Source organism: Rana temporaria, chromosome 2, assembly GCF_905171775.1.
Source record: "Rana temporaria chromosome 2, aRanTem1.1, whole genome shotgun sequence".
NCBI classification, from domain to species: domain Eukaryota; kingdom Metazoa; phylum Chordata; class Amphibia; order Anura; family Ranidae; genus Rana; species Rana temporaria.
The window spans coordinates 264,047,311-264,071,198 of NC_053490.1; the positions used below are offsets into that span (position 1 = coordinate 264,047,311).

Below are 23,888 nucleotides of genomic sequence, written 5' to 3' on the forward strand. Positions count from 1 at the left end.
CTTTATTATTGAGTAGCCTGGAAAGCTCTGTGTACAGGTGGTCCCCTAGTTACAAACATCTGACTTACAACTTACAAACGGAGGGAGATAACAGGAAGTGAGAGAAAATCTACCCCTAGGAAGGGGAATTCACACCTGTCAGGCCCTGTACACACGAGCAGACATGTCCGATGAAAACGGTCCGTGGACCGTTTTCATCGGACATGTCTGCTGGGATCTTTTGGTCTGATGTGTGTACACACCATCAGACCAAAATCCCCGCGGACAGAGAACGCGGTGACGTAGACGTCACCGACGTTCTCTAACACGGAAGTTCAATGCTTCCACGCATGCGTCAAATCAATTCGACGCATGCGCGGGATTTCGGGCCATTGGTTATATGTCATAACCAGCGGACGTGTCCGATGAGTCGTACTAACCATCGGACATGTCCGACGGACAGGTTTCCACCGGACAAGTTTCTTAGCATGCTAAGAAACTTTTGTCCGCTGGAAACCTGTCCGCTAGGCCAGGAAACCTGTCCGCTAGGCGGTACACACGGTCGGACATGTGCGCGGAAACTGGTCCGCGGACCAGTTTCAGCAGACATGTTCGGTCGTGTGTATGAGGCCTAAGAGTTATTATGGGGAAAAGGTGTCTCCACTAATGCTTTATCACCAAGGCTTGTTTCCACAACAACCCACATTTTTCAAAAGCCAATTGTCATTGGAACAGAAAGTGGGGTGAAATCTTCTGAACAGGTGAACAGACAGAAAAATAAACTTTACACGGGTATTAGCCCTTTCCAATGCTATCCAAAAAGCTTAAAAATATTTTTTTTTTGGCTGGAGCTCCACTTACAAAATGTACCTGTACCGACTTAATAACAGATTCAACTTAAGAACTAACCTACAGACCCTATCTTGTTTGTAACCCTGGGACCGTCTGTAATCAGTTAGCATGAGATACATTGCCTTGAAAAAGTATTCATAACCCCTTGAAATTTTCCACATTTTGTCATGTTACAACCAAAAACGTAAATGTATTTTATTGGGATTTTATGTGATAGATCAACACAAAGTGGCACATACCTGTGAAGTGGAAGGAAAATGATAAATGATTTTCAAAATTTTTGACAAATATATATCTGAAAAATGTGGCGTGAATATGTATTCAGCCCTTTTTACTCTGATACCCCTAACTAAAATGTAGTGGATGAACAGCATCATGAAGGCCAAAAAACACACCAGACAGGTCAGGGATAAAGTCGTGGAGAAGTTTAAAGCGGGGTTAGGTTATAAAAAAAATATCACAAGCTTTGAACATCTCCGTCCATCTCAGTCCATCATCCGAAAATAGAAAGTATGGCACAACTGCAAACCTGTCAAGACATGGCCATCCACCTTAACTGACAGGCCGGACAAAGAAAGCATTAATCAGAGAAGCAGCCAAGAGGTGAATGGGTAATTCTGAAGGAGCTGCAGAAATCCACAGTTCAGGTGGAAAAATATGTCCACAGGACAACTATTAATCGTGTACTTCACACATAAATCTTACCTTTTTATGGAAGAGTGGCAATAAAAAAGCCATTATTGACAGAAAGCCATAAGAAGTCTTGTTTGCAGTTTGTGAGAAACCATGTGGGGGACACAGAAAACATGTGGAAGAAGGTGATCTGGTCAGATGAGACCCAAATGTTACTTTTTGGCCCAAAAGCAAAATGCTATGTGTGCCGGAAAACTAACACTGCACATCACCCTGAACACACCACCCCCACTGTGAAACATGGTGGTGTCAGCATCGTGTTGTGGTAATGCTTTTCTTCAGCAGGGACAGGGAAGGTTGTTAAAGTTGATGAGACGATGGATGGGGCCAAATCGCAATCTTAGAAGAAAGACTGGGGCTGAGGTTCACCTTCCAGCAGGACAACCATCCTAAACATGCAGCCAGAGCTACAATGAAATGGTTTAGATCAAAGCATATTTATGTGTTAGAATGGCCCAGTCAAAGTCCAGACCTAAATCCAATTGAGAATCTGTGGAAAGACTTGAAAATTGCTGTTCACAGACTCTTACCATCCAATCTGACATTTGAGCTATTTTGCCAAGAAGAATGGGCACAAATGTCACTTTAGATGTGCAAAGCTGGTAGAGATGTCCCCAAAAAGACGTGCAGCTGTAATTACAGCGAAAGTTGGTTCTACAAAGTATTGACTCAGGGGGGCTGAATACAAATGCATGCCACAATTTTCACATATTTATCCGTAAACATTTTTTATCCATTTATCATGTTCTTTCCACTTGACAATTATGTGCCACTTTGTGTTGGTCTATCACATAAAATCCCAATAAAAGACATTTACATTTTTGGCTGTAACATATAACAATACTGAAAAAGTATAAACGTCAGCATAAGATTACTTACCGCTCGGTGAGCAGTCTGAGATGTCTACAGACATAGTACACTCCATGAAAGACTCCAATGTCCTGTTTAAAGAAACAAAACAATGAGTAAACTATCTCAGACAGATACATCTAGTTTTTAAATAAGTCAGTCTATCCAAAAGAGATATTTAAGTTATATAAGGAGCCTGGCAGGCTGAATTAGCCCCTGGATTTTTATATTTATTCATGAATGATCTAACAGTGTGATCTCCCTGCCCCAATTACTGACTCCTGTTTCAATTTCCATAATGTAAACTTCAAATCCAAACAGTGAGTGAGAAAATAAAAACTTAAGGAAAACCGTTCTGAAAGCAATACATAGGCTTCCATTGTTCACCTTCTGAAAATGTTAGTTGCCTGTCAAGTCAGTGCAAATACTTTGGGCCAGATTCAGGTACATTTACGTTGCTCCGCGGCAGCGTAACGTATCTGATTTACATTACACCGCCGCAAGTTTACAGCGTAAGTGCCTGATTCACAAAGCTCTTACCTGTAAACTTGCGGCGGTGTAACGTAAATCCGCTCGGCGCAAGCCTGCCTAATTCAAATGGGGCGGGCACCATTTAAATTAGGCGCGTTCCCGCGCTGAACGTACTGCGCATGCTCCGTCGGGTAATTACCCGACGTGCATTGCGCTAAATGACGTCATTGGTTTGACGTTAACGTAAATGGCGTCCAGCGCCATTCACGGACGACTTACGCAAACTACGTGAAATTTAAAATTTTGACGCGGGAACGACGGCCATACTTAACATTGCTTAGAACACCTAGGAGGCAGCCCTAACTTTACGACGCGTATCGCTACGGAAACAACGTAAATTTAGATCGACGGGCATCGCGGACGTTCGTGAATCGCCGTAACTAGTCATTTGTATATTCTACGCCAACCGCAATGGCCTCGCCACCTAGCGGCCGGCCTAGAATTGCATCCTAAGATCCGACGGTGTAAGTCAATTACACCTGTCGGATCTTAGGGCTATCTATGCGTAACTGATTCTATGAATCAGCCGCATAGTTAGGACGGGCGGATCACAGAGATACGATGGCGTATCAGGAGATACGCCGTTGTATCTCTTTTGTGAATCTGGCCCTTAAATACCAACTTTCTGTCCATAGATGTTACTGTTTGGTTGTTTAATATCCTATAGGTCCATCACTTGTAATGCAAATGCCTGCCCTTAATAGGTTTGATTGTACTTTTCCACTGTAGTATGGTAACAGAGTTCCTGCACTCTGATTGGTGGAAAGGGCTTGTTGCTGGGGTGTGAAGGTCCTTCTGCTTTGACAAAGAAAGGCAATGTCCTCTTTTCATGGTCACAAGCCAGCCCTACCTTGTGAGCACCAGCATGCCCCTGTTCTGGAGGAGCTCAAGGTTGGGACTGTGTTCCCCAGAGAATTCCAAACATTGTGAGACTGTTAAATAACAAGAAAAGTATCAGCCAGCACTAAATAACTTTATTGCTGTTGAAGTGAGTGCCTTTTCTGAGAATTAAGATGTTGTTTTGTTCCACATTTGAAGTATTGGGTATAAGTTCCTGGGCATGCAGATACATGAATTTCCATTGTTACCAAAGCCACCAAAAAAGAATCTATAAAGTGGGAAGTGAAGTGAGTATTGGTTAAGGGAAATAGAAGACTGGCCACTGGGTGCAGTGTGAAGAGTCGGCGTTGTGTACCACACTTGAGTCTCAGATGTCCCTGCTCAGAGAAACCGGTGCTGCAGGATGTAGCTTGGCTGTACTGGCTGAGTGCGCAACTCCCAATGCTACAGGGGTGTTTTTAGCTGTGTGTTTTACCTTTCTCTCTCTTTACTTTAGGTGTGGCCCTCAGTGCTGGATATTAAAAGATGGTCAACCAGGTCTTAAAGGCCTACCAGGAGTTCTGACTTGATTATGACCTAGATGGCTGAATTCTTGTTCTGAAACCTGTGACCAATAAAATATCAAAGCCATTGGGTCACCCCGATATTCAAATAACTACCACATTTTAAAGAGGTCAACAATGACGACCTATGTATTTTTATTATTAGCACAATTTTTCTTTAATATATGCAACAAATGCCAGAAAGACATTAACCTAAATTCCGTGTTTATCGTTAGTTGGCAGATATGAGGTCATATCTAGTGTCTTTCATATCATAGCTGATGATTTCTTTAAAGAGTTGTTCAGAGGACCCATTTTGGCTTTACTGCGTGTGTTTTAAAAATTACCTGTGGTATGGAGACTAGATTGCTTTCTTTCAGGGAACATGCTACTTTACCTTCACAGACCTATTAAAAAGGTCACAGTTGGGAGGCCAAGGTGTTTTGAAGGTATTCCCATTCCTATTTTATTTACAGAAGCCTTTACTGGCCACCAGTAATGTTTAATAGAGCTGAAAGAGACTTTGGCTATTGTTAGTTCTGCCTTGATAAGTAAGTGATTTATCATTTTTATTTTTATGTTAATATAATGTGGTTTTGTAGTGTGACTTGCATTTTTTATGCCTTTTTTGTAGGAGGAGAAGACTGTTTTTAAACATAATAACGCATTAAAAACTCATGTACATGCAGTATACTTGCAGTTTACCTGCGCTCCCATTAAAGTGTCCGCACTATTTCAAAAACACGCTGCAGCTGTGTTGCATTGATATGAATAGGCACCATAGAAAATAATAACATTGTCATGCAGTGTAGTTCGACAACAAGCATTGAAGAAAACACACTAGTGTGAATGGGGGCTTACAATTAAATTACATCAGCACTCATTTGCTTCTTGTCAATTGCAGGTAATATGCAAATCACATAGAAGCATGAAGTTCTTAGCCGTACGACTATATTACCATTTACGCTATTACACTGCGCATTACCACAGACACACAAGGCCAGAACTTGAAAAAGGATCCACAAAGTTTTTTCTATGAAATCTACAGAAGCATTTGGATTGTTTTCAGTTCTTTTTGTTTTCATTTTTGCAATGTATGTACGTTAGATGTGCTAGCACGCATCAGCATCAGTTTATGTGTGTTTAAAGCATGTACATGGAACCATAACTTTAGTTACTATGCATGTCTAAGGCCCCGTACACACGATAGAATCCATCCGCAGATAAATCCCAGCAAATGGGTTTCTGCGAATAGATCCTATGGTGTGTACACGCCAGCGGATCTGTTTCCGCGGAGAAATCTCCTCTGGGATGGATTCCAGCAGATCGGATATTTGCTGTGCTGCACAACATATCCATCTGCTGGAATCCATTCCAACGGATGGATCCGCTCGTCTGTACAGACTTACCGGATCCATTCGTCCAAAGGGATTCCCTGCACGCGTCGTAATGATTTGACGCATGCGTGGAATTCCTTATTTGACAGCGTCGCGCCCTTTCGCCGCGTCATAATCGCGGCGACGGCGCGACACGTCATCGGCAGAGGATTTCCGCGCGGATTTCAATGCGATGGTGTGTACACTCCATCCCATCGAAATCAGCGGAAATCTTTGAGAGGATTTATCCGTGGAAACGGTCCGCTGGACCGTATCTGCGGATAAATCCTCTCGTGTGTATGGGGCCTATCAGTCTGACCAAAAAAATGCATTTTCTTCAATGAGATTGTAAGCTCTAACGAGCAGGGCCCTCTGATCATTCCTGTATTAAATTGTATTGTAACTATAATGTCTTCCATGATGTTGTAAAGCGCTGCATAAACTGTTGGCGCTATATAAATCCTGTATAATAATAATAATAATAATAATTAGGGTTGTCCCGATACCACTTTTTTAGGACCGAGTACAAGTACCGATACTTTTTTTCAAGTAGTCGCCGATACCGAATACCGATACTTTTTTTAAATGTGTCCCCAAATGCAGCCATGTCCCAACCATATGCAGCCATGTCCCCCACATATGCAGCCATGTCCCTCTAGCCATGTCCCTCACATATGCAGCCATGTCCCTCTAGCCATGTCCCTCACATATGCAGCCATGTCCCTCACATATGCAGCCATGTCCCTCTAGCCATGTCCCTCACATATGCAGCCATGTCCCTCTAGCCATGTCCCTCACATATGCAGCAATGTCCCTCTAGCCATGTCCCTCACATATGCAGCAATGTCCCTCTAGCCATGTCCCTCACATATGCAGCCATGTCCCTCTAGCCATGTCCCTCACATATGCAGCCATGTCCCTCACATATGCAGCAATGTCCCTCTAGCCATGTCCCTCACATATGCAGCAATGTCCCTCTAGCCATGTCCCTTGATGTGGCGGTGCGATGCAGCGGCGGGGGGGAAAGGGGGGGAAGTATTCTATTTAGGTATCGGGGGTATTTGCGCGAGTACGAGTACTCCCGCAAATACTCGGTATCGGTACCGATACCGATACTGGTATCGGTATCTGGACAACCCTAATAATAATGAACAACATGGGTATATTATTTATAGAGCATCATTATGACCCTATAACAGTCATTCCGCTGCTTAAAAAAAAACAAAAACAAAAAACGCAGGCACGTCAGGTATGCCTTACAAAGATGTCCTCTACTTTGTTGCTCTGGGACCACAGCAATAATACTATCATCTTAATAAATGGGAAGGAGGAAGTGGGGGAGTGTCATGAGAAGGAGAGCTTGGTCATATGACCTGTCAAAGTCATGTTACTGAGTTCTCCTCCCATCATGCTGTTCTCTGCAGTATTATGCAAATAAATTGTCTGTTATAAATAGCCCCTATGATAACTTAGTCAGTGCACATTAACGCATGTGCTGCTCATATAAATGAGGCCTAATGCTGCATTAAAAATAAGTCAAAGCATCAAGTAATCAATAAATCTTAAGTTAGTATACAGAACTATAGCAACATTTAGTAACACACCACAAAGCTGTATAAATAATAACAACTTACTATGTTGTATATGTGAGGACGAAATCCAGCAGATGTCTACAAAACTGCCTCTGGGAGGTCTGGGCTCTTGGATAACACTCAACGGTGCAGCAAAGTGAAAGATTTTTTTTCTCTTTAGTGACGTCTTTGGAATGCTTTTGTAAAAGGATCCTAAACAATGCCCTACTATAATAAGTCACTCTACAGCCAGGGAGAAACGGAATGAGTAAGTCTTTAAAATGCTCTAATAACAGGGCAGGGTAAAAATGCTTATAGGAAATAAATGCCTTATAAAAAGATCAGCTGAGAAAACAGTAACCACCCAAGCATATAGATGTAAAATCTGGGTGGAGTTTTAAAAGTGACCTTAGATCCTACAATGGTTTCTCATTTCCATATCCATTGTTATTGCAAATAGAAAATTAAGGCTTTACATACTGACCATGCATAATGAGATTGGAAAAAATGTTCCACTGTGCATTAAGCTGACCATAGATCGATAGAATTTTGAACGTCAATTCTTAGGAAAATAATATTTAACCACTTAAGCCCCGGACCATTTTGCAGCTAAATGCCCTGGCCAGGTTTTGCGATTCGGCACTGCGTCGCTTTAACAGACAATTGCGCGGTCGTGCGACGTGGCTCCCAAACAAAGTTGGTGTCCTTTTTTCCCCACAAATAGAGCTTTCTTTTGGTGGTATTTGATCACCTCTGCGGTTTTTATTTTTTGCGCTATAAACAAAAAAAGAGCGACAATTTTGAAAAAAATTCAATATTTTTTACTTTTTGCTATAATAAATATCCCCCAAAAACATATATACATTTTTTTTCCCTCAGTTTAGGCCGATACGTATTCTTCTACCTATTTTTGGTAAAAAAAAAAATCGCAATAAGCGTTTATCGATTGGTTTGCGCAAAATTTATAGCGTTTACAAAATAGGGGATAGTTTCATTGCATTTTTATAAATTTTTTTTTTTACTACTATTGGCGGCGATCAGCGATTTTTTTCGTGACTGCGACATTATGGCGGACACTTCGGACAATTTTGACACATTTTTGGGACCATTGTCATTTTCACAGCAACAAATGCATTTAAATTGCATTGTTTATTGTGAAAATGACAGTTGCAGTTTGGGAGTTAACCACAGGGGGCGCTATAGGGGTTAGTGTTCACTTAGTGTGTGTTTACAACTGTAGGGGGCTGTGGCTGTAGGACTGACGTCATCGATCGAGTCTCCCTTATAAAAGGGATCACTTGATCGATACGCCGCCACAGTGAAGCACGGGGAAGCCGTGTTTACATACGGCTCTCCCCGTGCTTCAGCTCCGGGGAGCGATCGCGACAGAGCGGCTATAAACGAATAGCCGCGCCGTCGTCCCGGATCGCTCCCCGAGGGAACTCGCCCGCCGCACGCAGCAGAGGGGGTCCCGATCGGACCCCCCACCCGCTAGAAGGCAAGGACGTATATATACGTCCTTCTGCCTGTCCGTGCCAATAGTCGTGCGGCGGGCGTTAAGGGGTTAAAGAGAGTTTGTTTATTTTTCTAATCATTTCAAAATCTATGTTTGTTTTCGACCACAGTGATGAGAATTTGAAGTAACAGGATAGATTTCCAATTCCAATTTCCAATTCCAAAATAAAATATTTAAAGCAAGCAAAATCTTTTAAACGACATTCAAGTGTTCTGAGACGTTTTCTTAAAGAGGTTGTAAAGGTTAATTTTTTATTTTCTAAATAGGTTCCTTTAAGCTAGTGCATTGTTGGTTCACTTACCTTTTCCTTCGATTTCCCTTCTAAATGTTTTTTTTTCTTTGTCTGAATTTCTCACTTCCTGTTTCTCCTCAGTAAACTTGACCCCATCATCCCAGCCGTTCTGGCTGGGGGTTAGTCAGCCAGAACAGCTTACTGACGGGGGAACAGGAAGTGAGAAATTCAGATAAAGTAAACAAAGAAAAAAAATTTTAGAAGGGAAATCAAAGGAAAAGGTAAGTGAACCAGCAATGCACTAGCTTAAAGGAACCTATTTAGAAAATAAAAAATTAACCTTTACAACCCTGACGTTTCTTAAGAATTTTTGTTTAAAATACTATCCATCTATGCCCAGCTTTAATTTTACTTGTTGGTTTTATTGGACAAAATACTTGTTAATTGTTTTTTTTATGTGAATTTTCTGTTGTAAAACTAATGCTAATCACAAAACTTACAAATAAAAACTGCCTGTTTTCTACTTCTGTTGAGCCTTATGCAGACCATAGATGTTGCGAATTTCTTTCCTGCAACCAAAAACATAGACAGTGCTGACAGGGGATCCCGCCTGCTGAGACACTGTGTTCTCCCGGCAGGGGGGTGAGGGAAGCTGTGCCTGCCAGAGGAAGACAGTGATTATTGCTATAGCAGCCGCTAGCGATAGTCGCAAGTAAAATCAGGCAGGCTGATTGTACCCAAGATGATCGATTGGACTGACCATACACGGTTGGAATCTCCGCCAGCTCCTGCTGACCGGCTGAGATTCGAACAGTCTATTGCTGGCCTTAGCCTTAGATCTGGAAGAATTGTTTGTCTGTGTCCTGTACTCCCTTCCTGGGAGACTATGTAACCCCACATCCCCCCCCCCATTCTTTTCTTAGACTGCAAGTCAATTAGATTCTATGCTGTGGATAAGACGACAGTGGAAGTGGTTGAATCGTTTAGCAAAAGATAACAGGCAGTTTTGACACCACATAGTCCACAAAAATGCTGTGCGTTGTCAGCCCACAGTTGGAAATTCAAAGCTGGCTGCATTTTTTGTCAGGTCAATTTGTATTTTTCTGTAGTTTCAGGGTCTTAAGAAACAAAACATGGGTAAATGTGCACGTTTTGATTAAATGTAATGCCTTTTTAAAATGTTGCCTTGATATACACTTAAATAAGATAGACCCATCTCTACTGGTATTTTCATATGTGCCGTGAGACTAGTCACAGAAAGACCACCAATAAACTTTGTTGTTTTTCTGTATGATGATGCTACCAGCACCCTCCATTAACTGGCATAAATAAAACATTAATAAAGAGAGAGAGAGGCACACAGAAAAAAATAATCAGAAAATCTTTCCTTAAATTCTAATTTCACCTTCTAGATGGGGGGAGGGGTGTCATGCAGGGGATTGTTTTGCTCTGTGACCAGAGTCCAGTTTTAAGTATACCTGCCATGATCTAAACAATTATTAACTACTGTTTGTATTTTTACATACTATTTGTGTTGATTCACATTAAAACCAGAAGCTATTTTTTTCATGTGTTTACTTGTCTAATCTTAGCTATTAAGTTAGAAAAAATCATGTTTACAATGTTCACAGTTCAGGCTCAAATTTACTCAGATGAATCAAGCCCTCCCTATCCCTCCCTGTCTGCTCTCTTTCCCTCGTTTTGCCCTCGTTCACATTGGACTGATTGTCATGTGATTTGACAGGCCAAATGGCATGACAAGTCGCAGCCTACCGTTCAAATCTGTGCGACGCCACCTTTGAGGCGCTGCATGATTTGTAAAAGTAGTTCCTGCACAACTTTTGGCAATTTCGGATGCGACTTCGCACCCGAAGTCACACTGAAATGCGGCTTTGAAATCATGCGATTTCAGATGAAGTTGCATGGTTTCAAAGCCACGTTGAATGTGAACTAGGGCGTAATCAGAGAAAGATTGTCTGAATTTACACAGCTGCTGTTATACTTTGTGAATTCTGTGCCATGGGTGTACTCTGTATTAAAGGTCCTTTCAAACCTGCAAGGTCAGCTGTAATGATGTAAATGCACAGATGTTGTGTCATGTGTTAACATATGTTGCTTTACTGCGGCCTAATTATTTTAATGGGTTATCCAATGCACCACAATAGATCAAAAATCACGTTTGAGGCATTGGCCACAGCACGCTGTTGCAGTACGCATCTGTGATTGGCACCACATCGCATCAACAAGTGTTTCACATTTATTATTTTAAATATTTACAGAATAAGCTTTTAAAATGATGATATATATATATATATATATATATATATATATATATATATATATATATATATATATATTAGCATTTAGGCTAGGTTCACACCTATGCGAATTGAGTGCGGTTTAAACCGCATCTAATTCGCAGGACATTTCAAAATACATTGTTTTCAATGAGGCTGGTTCACATATGTGCGATGCATTCGCACTGCGAATTGCCTCCAAACCGCATGCGGTTTTTATGTCTTGCGGTGCGGCTCAGGTGCGAATTCAGTCCCATTATCTTCTATGGGTACACATCTAATTCGCACATGTGTTCAGTTCTCTGCAGGAGTTTCTCTCATTCAGCTCAATACAATTCTCCCCCACTCTCCTCTCACCCGGAAGTTCTCCCAGGTCTCCAAATTCGCACCTGATCTGCAGCTAAACCGCAGTTGATCTGCAGAACACCCTCTAGAGAAATCTGCAACGACAACGCAGCTCAAAAAAGCAACGCACTAGTGTGATTCCGGCCTTAAGGTTCATTCACAATGCAATATTCACAACAGTGCAGGTTTTTCATTTTGCTCTGATTCTGGCTTATAAATGCATTTCTATGTGGCAATCTGCTCGGCAGGAACTATGCCTAATATGCAGAAAATGTGCTTTCGCTAATAAAGTATTGAAATTGGAAAAGAAAGAAGGGTGCATTTGACTCATAGAAATGACTGGTACTGGGTCTCTGAATAGAAAATATATTTCTGCATGTAAATTAATAAAATTATTAAAAATGACTATAGCGATGTTTGTATGAAGTGTAAACATGTGGATCGAAATTGCGCAGGTGAAATACTAAATAAAAACAGCAGCTGACAATTACACAACAGTACATTCGTGCATAAAAAATAAAGAAAAACATAATTGCCATGCTAAAATAGGAGGTGATGAAACCAAAATACAAATTATATATACAGTGATAAATCCATGAGAACATCTAAAATATAAATGTTCAAACCCGTGAAGAAATTCTAAATTAAGTTCTTAAATATTCTTGACTGGGTGATGATAAATGATTGAACACCAAAAGTGCACCTTCCACATAAAAAAAAGGCTGTGCCTTTACCAGATGGCTAGACTCCACGTTATAGGAGCATAGCAAATTGTGGATTGGTGTAATACACACGATCTGTCCTTTGGATACAAACAGGATGATGGAAGTATCAACACAGGTGGCTGCTCTCTTTGTTTCTCGCTCCCAAGTATGATAAAAGAAAGGAGAAGAACGCCAACATAGCATAAAAAGGTGCTGGTTTATTGAGGTAGCATTAAGTCCAAACAGACAAGGATAAAAAAATAATCCAAGGTAAAAAACGATCTACAGATCACATAGGAACTAGCGTAGTGAGAATTAGCATAGACTCCACCCTACTAGTTTCGTCATAACTGACATCAGCGGGGTGAACAAAAATTAAAATTAAGATTTCACTATGCAGTGTCTTTCCTGTTTGTTAAAGGAAAGACGTGTATTCAAAGCATGTCATCATTTTATACATCTACTAACTAGAATATACAGTATATGCTTTAATATGGCCAAGGGAATGTCTGCCCAGGGTTTAACCATGTGATACATTTAACAGTCCAATACTTATTCATTAAGCCCCTAACCTAGCTGAGCAAATGTGCAAATTACAGTAACCCTGGCAACCAATCAAGTTTAATTGTTTTGACAGGAAAGGTGATAGCTGGTTACCATGAACACACTTTGCACATCATTGCTCTTTGTATCACCTTATTTTAGTGTAAGCTCAGAAGCTAATCAAATGCAATATTCTTTTATGTGCTTTTTAGGGAAAGCCACCTTGCTTTTGAGACGCACATGAGATGCTTTTGTTTCTATTCCCATTGACTTGCATATAGGCTCAGATTACAAAACTCTAGTGAACAGGAGGCCCAGCAACAGCAAAGATAAACACAAATGCAATGTAGTTATATTTTCATCTGCAAAATGTAGAAAGCAAAATCACAAGCCCTTAGATATACCTAACAAAAACACATATTGATTATTTTGCTTCTGTGGGATAAGGTAATCAAGAATTTAGCTTGTCTAAAACAATCACACCAAAGCTAAAATAAAGTCAATTACCTTGTTATACACTGGAATTTGGGTATATTATAAACCCATCAACATTGCCTAAATAATAACAACATAATAATAAGTGTATTGATCAAACACATCTAAAAAGATAACATGAAAAAGATGCATTTCTTTGAATGTGTTCCTACTGCAAAAATTCAGGAACGCAACATCCAAATTGAGAGCATTGCAAATACTGAATTTTTCGATGCCTTGGCATTATGTTTTGCACATTTAAATCGTTAAGAAAAAGAGTTAACATAAATGTAACAATTCTCAATAAAGCAAGCAAGTTGTGTTGCAAAACTTAAGATAAAGCTTGTTACTTACACAATCAGAAAAGAGGCAAGACAGACAGGTAACTGATCCTCACCATATACTTCCCAGGACAACTAATACCAAAAGTGATTGTTAAACGCTCTTTAAGATAACTTGCAAAACCAGGCTGATTTCTATGTAAATACAAGGGATACAAAACCCGCCCCCACAACCTATCCCCAGCTCACAGACAAGCCACAGAAAGGATGTCTCAGCAAGTGGCATACAAAGAAATGTATTCTAATTATGCCAAAATGATTGTAGGCTTAACAGCTTTATAAACATTTGTACATTACATTTCCCCCAGATTTAAGTGGTTGTGTAGAACTCGCACAACTCATGCATTTTTTTTAAGTAATAAAAAAAATTTAACTAAAGGATTTCTTTTTAGGATTTGAAAATAGTGGTGATGGTTTAGAATCACTGTCAGGTTTGTATTGCTGTCTGTGAACCCCTTATGGAGATTCACTCTCTTCAAATGTCTTGATCCCCAGTGTCACCAGGAATGAAAGTGACAGTGAATCCATAATTTTGAGTTTCCACCAGAAAAAGAATAGAAAATAAAACTTTCACTGGTGACACTTGTTCCTGTGACAACTGTCCAAGAGGGGGTTTCCTTAACATTGGGGAAGTATCCTCTCAATTTATGTTGAGTCTACACGTCTGGAAGTAAAGGGAAATCTCCCTGACGAGACACAGATGGCCAAAAAAAACAATTTTAACCTTCATCTTTTCCATCTAAAATAAAATAAGTTTTGGCTTTGGAATTGCCTTAATGCCTTTAATGGTTTTAGAGTAATTTTCTGTATGCAAGTTGAAATCCATTGTTGATCTTCCAGTTTCAGATAGGGTTGGGAAGCATTGTAATCTCTGTCTGGCTTGTATTGTTTTGCCCTGGTGAGTAGACTTCTCGATCACTGAAAGACTGTGCGATAAGCAATGAATGAGGTCAACTTGCACATTGATCTTTGCCATATTGTGCAGGTATGCCATTGTAGTATCATATATAACTGGTTGAAGCTCAAGACATGAAAATAACTGCAGAAAACATGTGCATATCTCTTAATTTTTATTTTCCTGGTATAATTCTTGCTATTACTTTTAGAGTTGAAAATATATTTATTGGTAGCGTAATAAACAATACACAAAAAATACAAAAGGAAACAATAATATTTTAGAAGAAAAATACATTTGGGTTGTCTAGATAGACATGAATATATGACATGGTAGGCATGGATTTATGCAGGATTAGGATCATTGATGCTTCGATCCTGGATACAACTTTATTGACTAGAAGTAAATGTGCAGCCTCCCTCTCTGACATTTTATTCTGCAATACAGCCTAATCGTAGAGTAGGAAAAAACAAAGAGGTGAGGAACTTTATACACAAATTGATGAAATAAATAAAAAAATGTTAAAAGAATGCTATTGAACATTCTAAACAAAACCCTTCTAGTAAAACCACATTAACCACTTAAGCCCCAAGCCTGTTTTCCAGACTCGGTTTTTACACGTTAAAAAATATTTTTTTGCTAGAAAATTACTTAGAACCCCCAAACATTATACATTTTTTTCTTACACCCTAGAGAATAAAATGGCGGTCATTGCAATACTTTGTCACACTGTATTTGCGCAGCGGTCTTACAAGCGCACTTCTATGCAGAAAAAAAAAACTTTTTGAATTAAAAAATAAGACAACAGTAAAGTTAGCCCAATTTTTTTTTAATATTGTGAAAGATAATTTTACACCAAGTAAATTGATACCCAACATGTCACGGTTCACAATTGCGCCCGCTCGTGGAATGGTGTCAAACTTTTATCCTTAAAAATCTCCACAGGCGATATTTAAAAAACTCTACAGGTCGCATGTTTTGAGTTACAGATGAGGTCTATGGCTAGAATTATTGCACTCACTCTAATGATCGCGGCAATACCTCACATGTGTGCTTTAAACACCGTTTTCATATGCGGGCGCTGCTCACGTATGCGCTCGCTTCTGTGTGAAAGCTCATCGGGACGGGACGCTTTAAATTTTTATTTTATTTTTTTATTATTTATTTTACTATATTATATTTATTTTCACATGATTTAAAAAAAAAATTGGGTCACTTTTATTCCTATTACAAGGAATGTAAACATCCCTTGTAAAAGAAAAAAGAGTGACAGGTCCTCTCAAATATGAGACCTGGGGTCAAAAAGACCTCAGATATAATATTTAGACTAAAATACAATAAAAAAAAATTGTCATTTGAAAAAAATTGCAAAAATAAATTGTCTCTTTAAGACGTATGGGCGGAGGTGATGTTTTGACGTTGCTTCCGCCCTGCTATGGTATGTATACGGGTGGGGGCCATCTTGCCCTCACTCGTTTCCATGCCTAGCACAAGAGAGGACCCGATCGACCCTCTCCCGCCGCCGATAACAGTGATCTTGCGGCGAATCCGCCATAGAGACCACCATTATCGTTTACAGGACTGCCGCCTTAAGAGATGGATACCTTGGTTGTGGCAGCAGCTTTTGCCGTTACCGAGATATCCCTCTTCAAAGTAAGGACGTATATAGTCGTGCGGTGGTCCTTAATTGGTTAATATATTAATATAAAACTATCCAATATTAAAGGGCTAGCAAACCCTAGTTTTTTTTCTAGATTAGCTCTTACCTGGGGGCTACCTTGCGAGCGTGCTCCCAGTATTGGATCAAATGGATTGAATCATTGGATTTGATTGACGGCAGCAGAAGCCAATGGCTGCGCTGCTATCAATCTATCCAATCAAGAGCCGAGAACCCCAGGCAGAGAGGAAGAGCGTGTCTCCGCCGAGGGATCAAAGGACTCAGGTAAGTAAAACGGTGAAAAAGCACAAGGGTTTACAACTACTTTAAGGGTCTATTCTTTTCACACAAAAGTCACACAACTTTCACTCAGGATTCACATTTTTCACATCACTTACATTTCCTCCATTAACCACTTGCCGACCAGCCGCTGTCATTATACTGCTGCAGGTCGGCTCATTCCCGAAAATCGCATTAGCTGTACATCAGTCCATTTAACAGCTAACGCGTGCACGCGCCCTCTGCACGAAGGGGGAGCTGATGTCCACCAGCCACCCGTGATCACTCCACAGAGAGCCGGAATGGGGATCTGTCAATGTAAACAGAGAGATCCCAGTTCTGACGGGAGGAGAGAGAGATCATCTGTTCCTAGTGATTAGAAACAGCGATTTCTCTGTACTCCCAGTCAGTTCCCTCCCCCCACAGTTAGAAACACCTCACAGGGAAAACATTTAACCCCTTGATAGCCCCCTAGTGTTAACCCCTTCCCTGCCAGTGTCATTTATACAGTAATCAGTGCATTTTTATAGCACTGATCGCTGTATAAATGTCACTGATCTCAAAAAAGTGTCAAACGTGTCCAATCTGCCCACTGCAATGTCGCAGTCCCGCTAAAAATCACTAATCACTGCTATTACTAGTAAAAAAAAAATGATAATAAAAATGCCATAAATCTATCTCCTATTTTGTAGACACTATAACTTTTGCGCAAATCAATCAATATACGCTTATTGCGATTTTTTTTTACAAAAAATATGTAGAAGAATACATATTGTATTACCTATCACCTGCTCCTTCTCAGAAAACTACACTCCCTTGGCCTCCGTGATTCTGCTTTATCCTGGTTCTCCTACTACCTATCTCAGCGCACTTTCAGTTTCACTTACAATTCCAGCTCCTCCACTCTTCTTCCTCTTTCTGTTGGGGTACCCCAAGGCTCCGTCCTTGGGCCTCTCCTATTCTCACTCTTTCCCTCTTCCTAGGGGCCAGTTGATAACCTCCCATGGCTTCCAATACCACCTCTATGCCGACGACACCCAGATCTATCTCTCCACTCCTCAACTCACCCCTTGATCTCTTCACAGATCTCAAACTTACTGAATGACATATCGGTATGGATGTCACACCACTTCCTCAAACTCAATCTTTCTTAACCTGAGCTTGTTATATTTCCTCCCCCATGACTTTACCATTAAGATCAACAACACAACCATTGGTCCTGCCACACATGCCAGGGTGCAGGGTGTAATCCTTGACTCTGACCTCTCCTTCAGCCCCCACATCCAATCACTGGCTAAATCCTGCCGCCTTAACCTCTGCAACATCTCCAGAATTTGACCCTTCCTGACTACTGACACCACAAAGCAACTTATTCACTCCTTGATTATTTCCTGCCTTGACTACTGCAATCTTTTCCTTAATGGCCTACCCTTACACAGGCTATACCCTCTTTATTCTATTATGAATTCTTCTGCTAGACTAATACATCTCACTAACCAGTCCGTGACTGCTGCTACTCTCTGCCAATCCCTTTACTGGCTTCCCTTACCCCAACATGTAAAATTGAAAAAGGCTAACCACAACATACAAAGCCATTTACAACATCGCCCCCACCTACATCACCAACCTCATCTGCAGATATCACCCAAATCGTCCCCTCCGCTCCTCCCAGGACATCCTGCTCTCTAGCTCCCTTGTTACCTCCTCCCATGCTCACCTTCAGGACTTCTCTAGAGCCTCTCCCATCCTCTGGAACTCCCTGCCCCTGTATGTTTGATCAGCCCCTACCCTGTCCACCTTTAGGAGATCCCTGAAAACTCATTTATTCAGGGAAGCCTATCCCACACCCACCTAACAACTGTCCCTGAGCCACCCCCATCAAATCACTCTGCAGCTATTACCTTTTGTATCACCACCCCCTCCTGTACCTTCTGTATTGAATTGTACTGTAATTGTGCTGTCCTTCCTCTACATTGTAAAGAGCTGCGTAAACTGTTGGCGCTATATAAATTGTGAATAATAATAGTAATAATATTGGCCTAAACTGATGAAGAATATTTTTATTTTTGTTGGATATTTATTATAGCAAAAAGTAAAAAATATTGTTTTTTAATTCAAAATTGTCGGCCTATTTTTGTTTATAGCACAAAGAATTAAAACCACAGAGATGATTAAATACCACCAAAAGGAACCTTAATTTGTGGGAAAAATAGGACGTCAATTTTGTTTGGGTACAATGTCGCCTGACCGCGCAATTGTCAGTTAAAGCGACGCAGTGCCGTATCACAAAAAATGACTTGTCATTAAGGGGGAAAATCTTCTGGGGCTGAAGTGGTTAAATCATTAACAGCTTTAGACAGATATATGCCCTGTATGGAAAAAAAAACTCTTAAAAACGATATAGGAATATCTCCTTAAAGTGGTTGTAAACCCTTGTTTACAACTTTATGTTACAGGTAAGCCTATATTAAGGCTTACCTGTAGCTAACAAGGATATCTCCCAAACCTTCACGGTTTAGAAGGTATCCCTGTATTTGCATGTGCTGACGTCATGCGGCACATGCGCACTTAAGCCAACTGAAGCAATGGCACTATGTACCGCAGCTTGAGTTGTACTGTGCCGTTCCCGCGTGCATGCATGGGAGTGACGTCATCGTGTCTCCGGCCAATCACAGCGCTGGAGCCGCGATACCCGAAAGTCACTCCAGGACAACATGTCAGCGGCCGGAGCGGGAGACATGGACCGCTGCGGGGGCCTCGATCTGAGGTAATACATAATCAGCCAGTATGCTATGCATATTAGCTGATTATGCCTTTGCCTTGCAGGGTTTTTTGTTCTTTCGGAGGGTTTACTTCCTCTTTATAATTTTATACTGTATATGTTCTTTCTATTTCACTCAGCAAAAATGACTTTCATCAATAAAAACAATAATTTAATTGAATTTAATTGCATTGAATTGCATCTTGTAAAATAGGTAGTCAGGTACTTAAAGGGGTTGTAAAGATACAATTTTTTTTTTCCTAAATAGCTTCCTTTACCTTAGTGCAGTCCTCCTTCACTTACCTCATCCTTCCATTTTGCTTTTAAATGTCCTTATTTCTTCTGAGAAATCCTCACTTCCTGTTCTTCTGTCTGTAACTCCACACAGTAAGGCTTTCTCCCTGGTGTGGAGTGTCGTGCTCACCCCTCCTTTGGACTACAGGAGAGTCAGGACGCTCTCTACGTTGCAGATGGAAAAAGGAGCTGTGTGTTAGAGGGCTTCCTGACTCTCCGGTAGTCCAAGGGAGGGGGCAAGCACGACACTCCACACCAGGGAGAAAGCCTTGCATTACTGTGTGTAGTTACAGACAGAAGAACAGGAAGTGAGGATTTCTCAGAAGAAATAAGGACATTTAAAAGCAAAATCGAAGGATGAGGTAAGTGAAGGAGGACTGCGCTAAGGTAAAGGACGCTATTTAGGAAAAAAAAATTGTACCTTTACAACCCCTTTAAGATTGATGTTAAACAAAATTTGTGTTTGGCGGGATTTAATAGGATAGGACTTTATATAAAAATTATTTTAAGGGCACACACCGTGCAGCATAACACTGTAGTGCCAAGATAATAAACATCAACATATATGTTGTAATGGCATGGCGTTACACATGAATAAGTGTCAACTCTGCCATACTTTACCTTCTTGGCTGTAATGTCCTCAGATATTGACTAATTTATTATTGTAGGGAGCCTTAGAAATTTTTATTGTTGTATAATGAAATCTTTTTTGCCAGTAAATAACCAATAAAAAGCAGAAGTGTGGATTAATCATGTATATGTTGTCCAATAGTATTGCTCCCTTTTCCTGTTGTGATCTTTGTTCTTTGACTTCAACACCTTGAATACCTCTTAGGAACTGGTAAGTAGGAAATTGAGACAGTGCAGACTTTGATCTTTGGCGGTCAACAACATCAGTAACTAAACACACTTTTTTTTATCTTGCTTACTTGTTATAGGGATTTTCTACTAGGATCATTCTCTGATCTTGCTACTGAGCAACAAGAACTGTCCCGTATGATCTTATTTTCCTCTGAAAAGCCATATGGATTGCAGGGATCTGTAACTGTCAAAATAAATTAAAGTACAGCTATAGGCACTTTAAAAAAAAATTGGAATAGAGTAATGGAGGATCATAATCCCTGTCAGCTTATCTTTTTTTGCCACCTGTATCCAATTGGGGAAATTTCCCTTCATTTCCTGTCCAGTAGCCAAAACAGGTGAGAGGACAGAAAGTGAGAGGAAATCCCTGGGGGGACCCCCAGGCCACCAGAACTACTGTCCCCATTGTAAGATTGCCCCTTTATTACTTTTCTGGAGACAACCAAAACTTTTTGATTTTCTTTTACTTTCAATGATAACGCTAAACAGAACAAAGAGGGAGAATGGATCTCCCTAATTGGGGCACAGACCGCAATAAAATCTGACAGGTGTTCTAATCCATCTTCACTTTAACCAAATCCCAAAAAAGTTTTGCCTTTGTACTTTAACCACTTGCCGCCCGCCAATGACATATTGACGTTGGCAAAGTGGTTGTAGAATCCTGACTGGACGTCATATGACGTCCTCAGGATTCTGAGCCGCTGCGCGGCCCCGGGGGCGTGCATAGCGGCGATTGTTGTTGCGGGGTGTCAGTCTGACACCCCGCAACACCGATCTCGGTAAAGAGTCTCTCACGGAGACTCTTTACCACGTGATCAGCCGTGTCCAACCACGGCTGATCACAATGTAAACAGGAAGAGCCTGTCATGGTCTTACCTCTCTCCTGTCTCCTTCGTTTGACATGTGCTGGCGGCCATCTTGGTTTCTGGGACTCTTGTAGCCTCCCACCCTGCGGCTCCTCCTTCCCACTGGGAGGAGCTGGATGCCTGGCTCACATATATAGGAGCTCTGTGGCTTCAGTTCCTTGCTTGGTCCTCCTGTGTTCACATGCTTCTAAGACTGCTGCTGCTTCTGGTTCCGATCCTGGCTTCGTCTGACTTCCCTGCTGGTTCCTGATCCTGGCTTCGTCTGACTTCCCTGCTGGTTCCTGATCCTGGCTTCGTCCGACTACCCTTCTGGTTCCTGACCTCTGGCTTCGCAAGACTCTGTTTAACCATCCGTTTGGACTTTTGCTTTACAGCTTGATTTTCAATAAAGCCTTCTTATTTTCACTTATCTCTTGTTGTACGTCTGGTTCATGGTTCCGTGACATTAGGACCAAGCCATGAATTTTGACGGTACAGGGCCATCCTCGCTACCCACGCTGGTTGCCAGACTTGATCAGCAGGATTACCTGTTGGGTCAGTTCGCCGTGGCGTTGCAAACCCTGCTTGAACGCACGGCTCATTTCGCTCCCGTTGCCGATGGGTCGGTTGTCGCTCCTGGGCCCGCTCCTACTGCCGCTCCGGTTGTTGCGCCAGAGTCTACCCCGACACCTGTTGTTGCGCCTGCGGTGTTTCGGGGTATGACCGGTTCTGCCCCCCTTCCACAGCGATTTGGGGGAGAGCCAACTCAGTGCCGAGGTTTCCTTAACCAAGTGGGCATTTATTTCGAGTTGCTGCCACATGCCTTTCCCACTGAGAGATCAAAGGTGGGCTTCTTGATCTCGCTGCTCTCGGACAAGGCCTTGGCCTGGGCCAGCCCTTTATGGGAGAACAACAATCCGGTGGTTGCCGAGTTTTCCGGTTTTGTTGCTTCTCTTCGGAAGGTATTCGATGTGCCGGCTCGCGCCGCCTCTGCTGCGAAGCTCCTTATGTCCGTCAGACAGGGTTCACGATCCGTAGCCGAATACGCCATTGAGTTTCGTACCCTGGCAGCAGAGGTGGGCTGGAATAATGAGGCTCTGGTCGCTGCTTTCTCTCATGGTCTCTCGGATGCCTTGAAGGATGAGGTTGCAGCTAAGGACCTACCAGTGGAGCTCGAGGCTCTTATTTCTTTCCTGATTTTGATTGACACCAGACTCAGGGAGAGACCTTCCTTTAAGGAGAGCCTGCGGAGGCCTCCTAACAGTTTGGCGCCTACGTTTGCTGTCCCACCCGTGCCTCCCTCTCCTCCCACGCCTCCTGGGGTTGACTTGTCTGGGGGTGAACCCATGCAGCTGGGGTTTGCTCGCCTGTCCGAGGGGGAGAGGGTACTTCGGAAACGCGAGGGACGATGCACGTACTGTGGTCTCGGTGGGCATTTTCGGTTGGCATGTCCGAACCGTCCGGGAAACGCTCGCACCTGAGATCCTGTCGGGGGCAGATCTTGGGTGGAGTCTCCTCGTCCCCGGTTTCCCGTGTTGATAAACCACTGATCACTGTTGTCCTCTTCTGGGTCGGGGGCTCGGTGACGACCCAGGCGTTGGTGGACTCTGGTGCTGGTGGTTTTTTCATTGATAGTGAGTTCGCTGCCGCCAATTCCATTCCTCTGCAGGCTCGAGGTTCCCCGCTGGCTCTAGAGGCGATAGACGGCAGACCCCTCCAGCCGTCACACGTGACTCATGAGACCCTTCCAGTGGGGATAGCCATTGGTGCCGTTCACAGAGAGTCAGTCTGCTTCCAGGTTATTTCGTCTCCACACTACTCGGTGGTCTTGGGGTACCCCTGGCTCCAGAAGCATAATCCGACTTTTGACTGGAGATCGGCCGAGATCCTCTCATGGTCACCACAGTGTGGGGCTAGTTGCATCCATGGGCCTGTCAAGTTGCTGTGTACTTCCTCGGACTCTCTGTTGCCTCCTGAATACGAGGAGTACCAGGATGTATTCGATAAGGTGCGCGCAGTTGCCCTACCTCCGCACCGCCCATACGATTGTGCCATAGAGTTACAACCTGGTGCCGTTCCTCCTCGCGGCAGGGTCTATCCACTGTCGGTTGCGGAGAATGAGGCCATGGAGGAGTACGTGATGGAGGCGCTGTCCCGTGGTCACATTCGCAAATCCTCGTCCCCGGCAGGGGCTGGATTTTTCTTTGTGAAAAAGAAGGGCGGTGAGTTGAGGCCTTGCATCGATTACAGGGGCCTTAATCGCATCACGATCAAGAACGCTTACCCGATACCCTTGATTTCCGAGCTGTTCGATCGCCTTAAGGGGGCCACGGTCTTTACCAAACTCGACTTGAGGGCGGCATATAACCTGGTAAGGATCAAGGCAGGCGATGAGTGGAAGACCGCGTTTAACACCAGGACCGGTCATTATGAATCCTTGGTTATGCCCTTTGGGTTGTGCAATGCGCCCGCAGTCTTTCAGGAATTCATCAACGATGTTTTCCGTGACCTGTTGCAGCAGTGTGTGGTGGTCTATTTGGATGACATCTTGGTATACACTGAATCCATGGAGGCCCACATTCTGGATGTCAAGCGAGTGTTGCAACGGTTA

At 42.3% G+C, this 23,888-nt stretch overlaps 1 protein-coding gene across 1 annotated transcript in view; it reads right to left on the reverse strand.

The window, feature by feature from the left end:
- LOC120926735 overlaps window positions 1-12,545 on the reverse strand; it is a 31,589-nt gene extending 19,044 nt beyond the window's left edge. Inside the window, exons 1-2 of the mRNA XM_040336898.1 lie at window positions 12,358-12,545; window positions 2,404-2,465 (exon numbers count right to left, since the gene is read on the reverse strand). Coding sequence (XP_040192832.1) covers window positions 2,404-2,449 — 46 coding nt within the window. The 5' untranslated portion in view covers window positions 2,450-2,465; window positions 12,358-12,545. The remainder of the gene's footprint in view (window positions 1-2,403; window positions 2,466-12,357) is intronic.
- Between the last annotated feature and the right edge of the window lie 11,343 nt (window positions 12,546-23,888).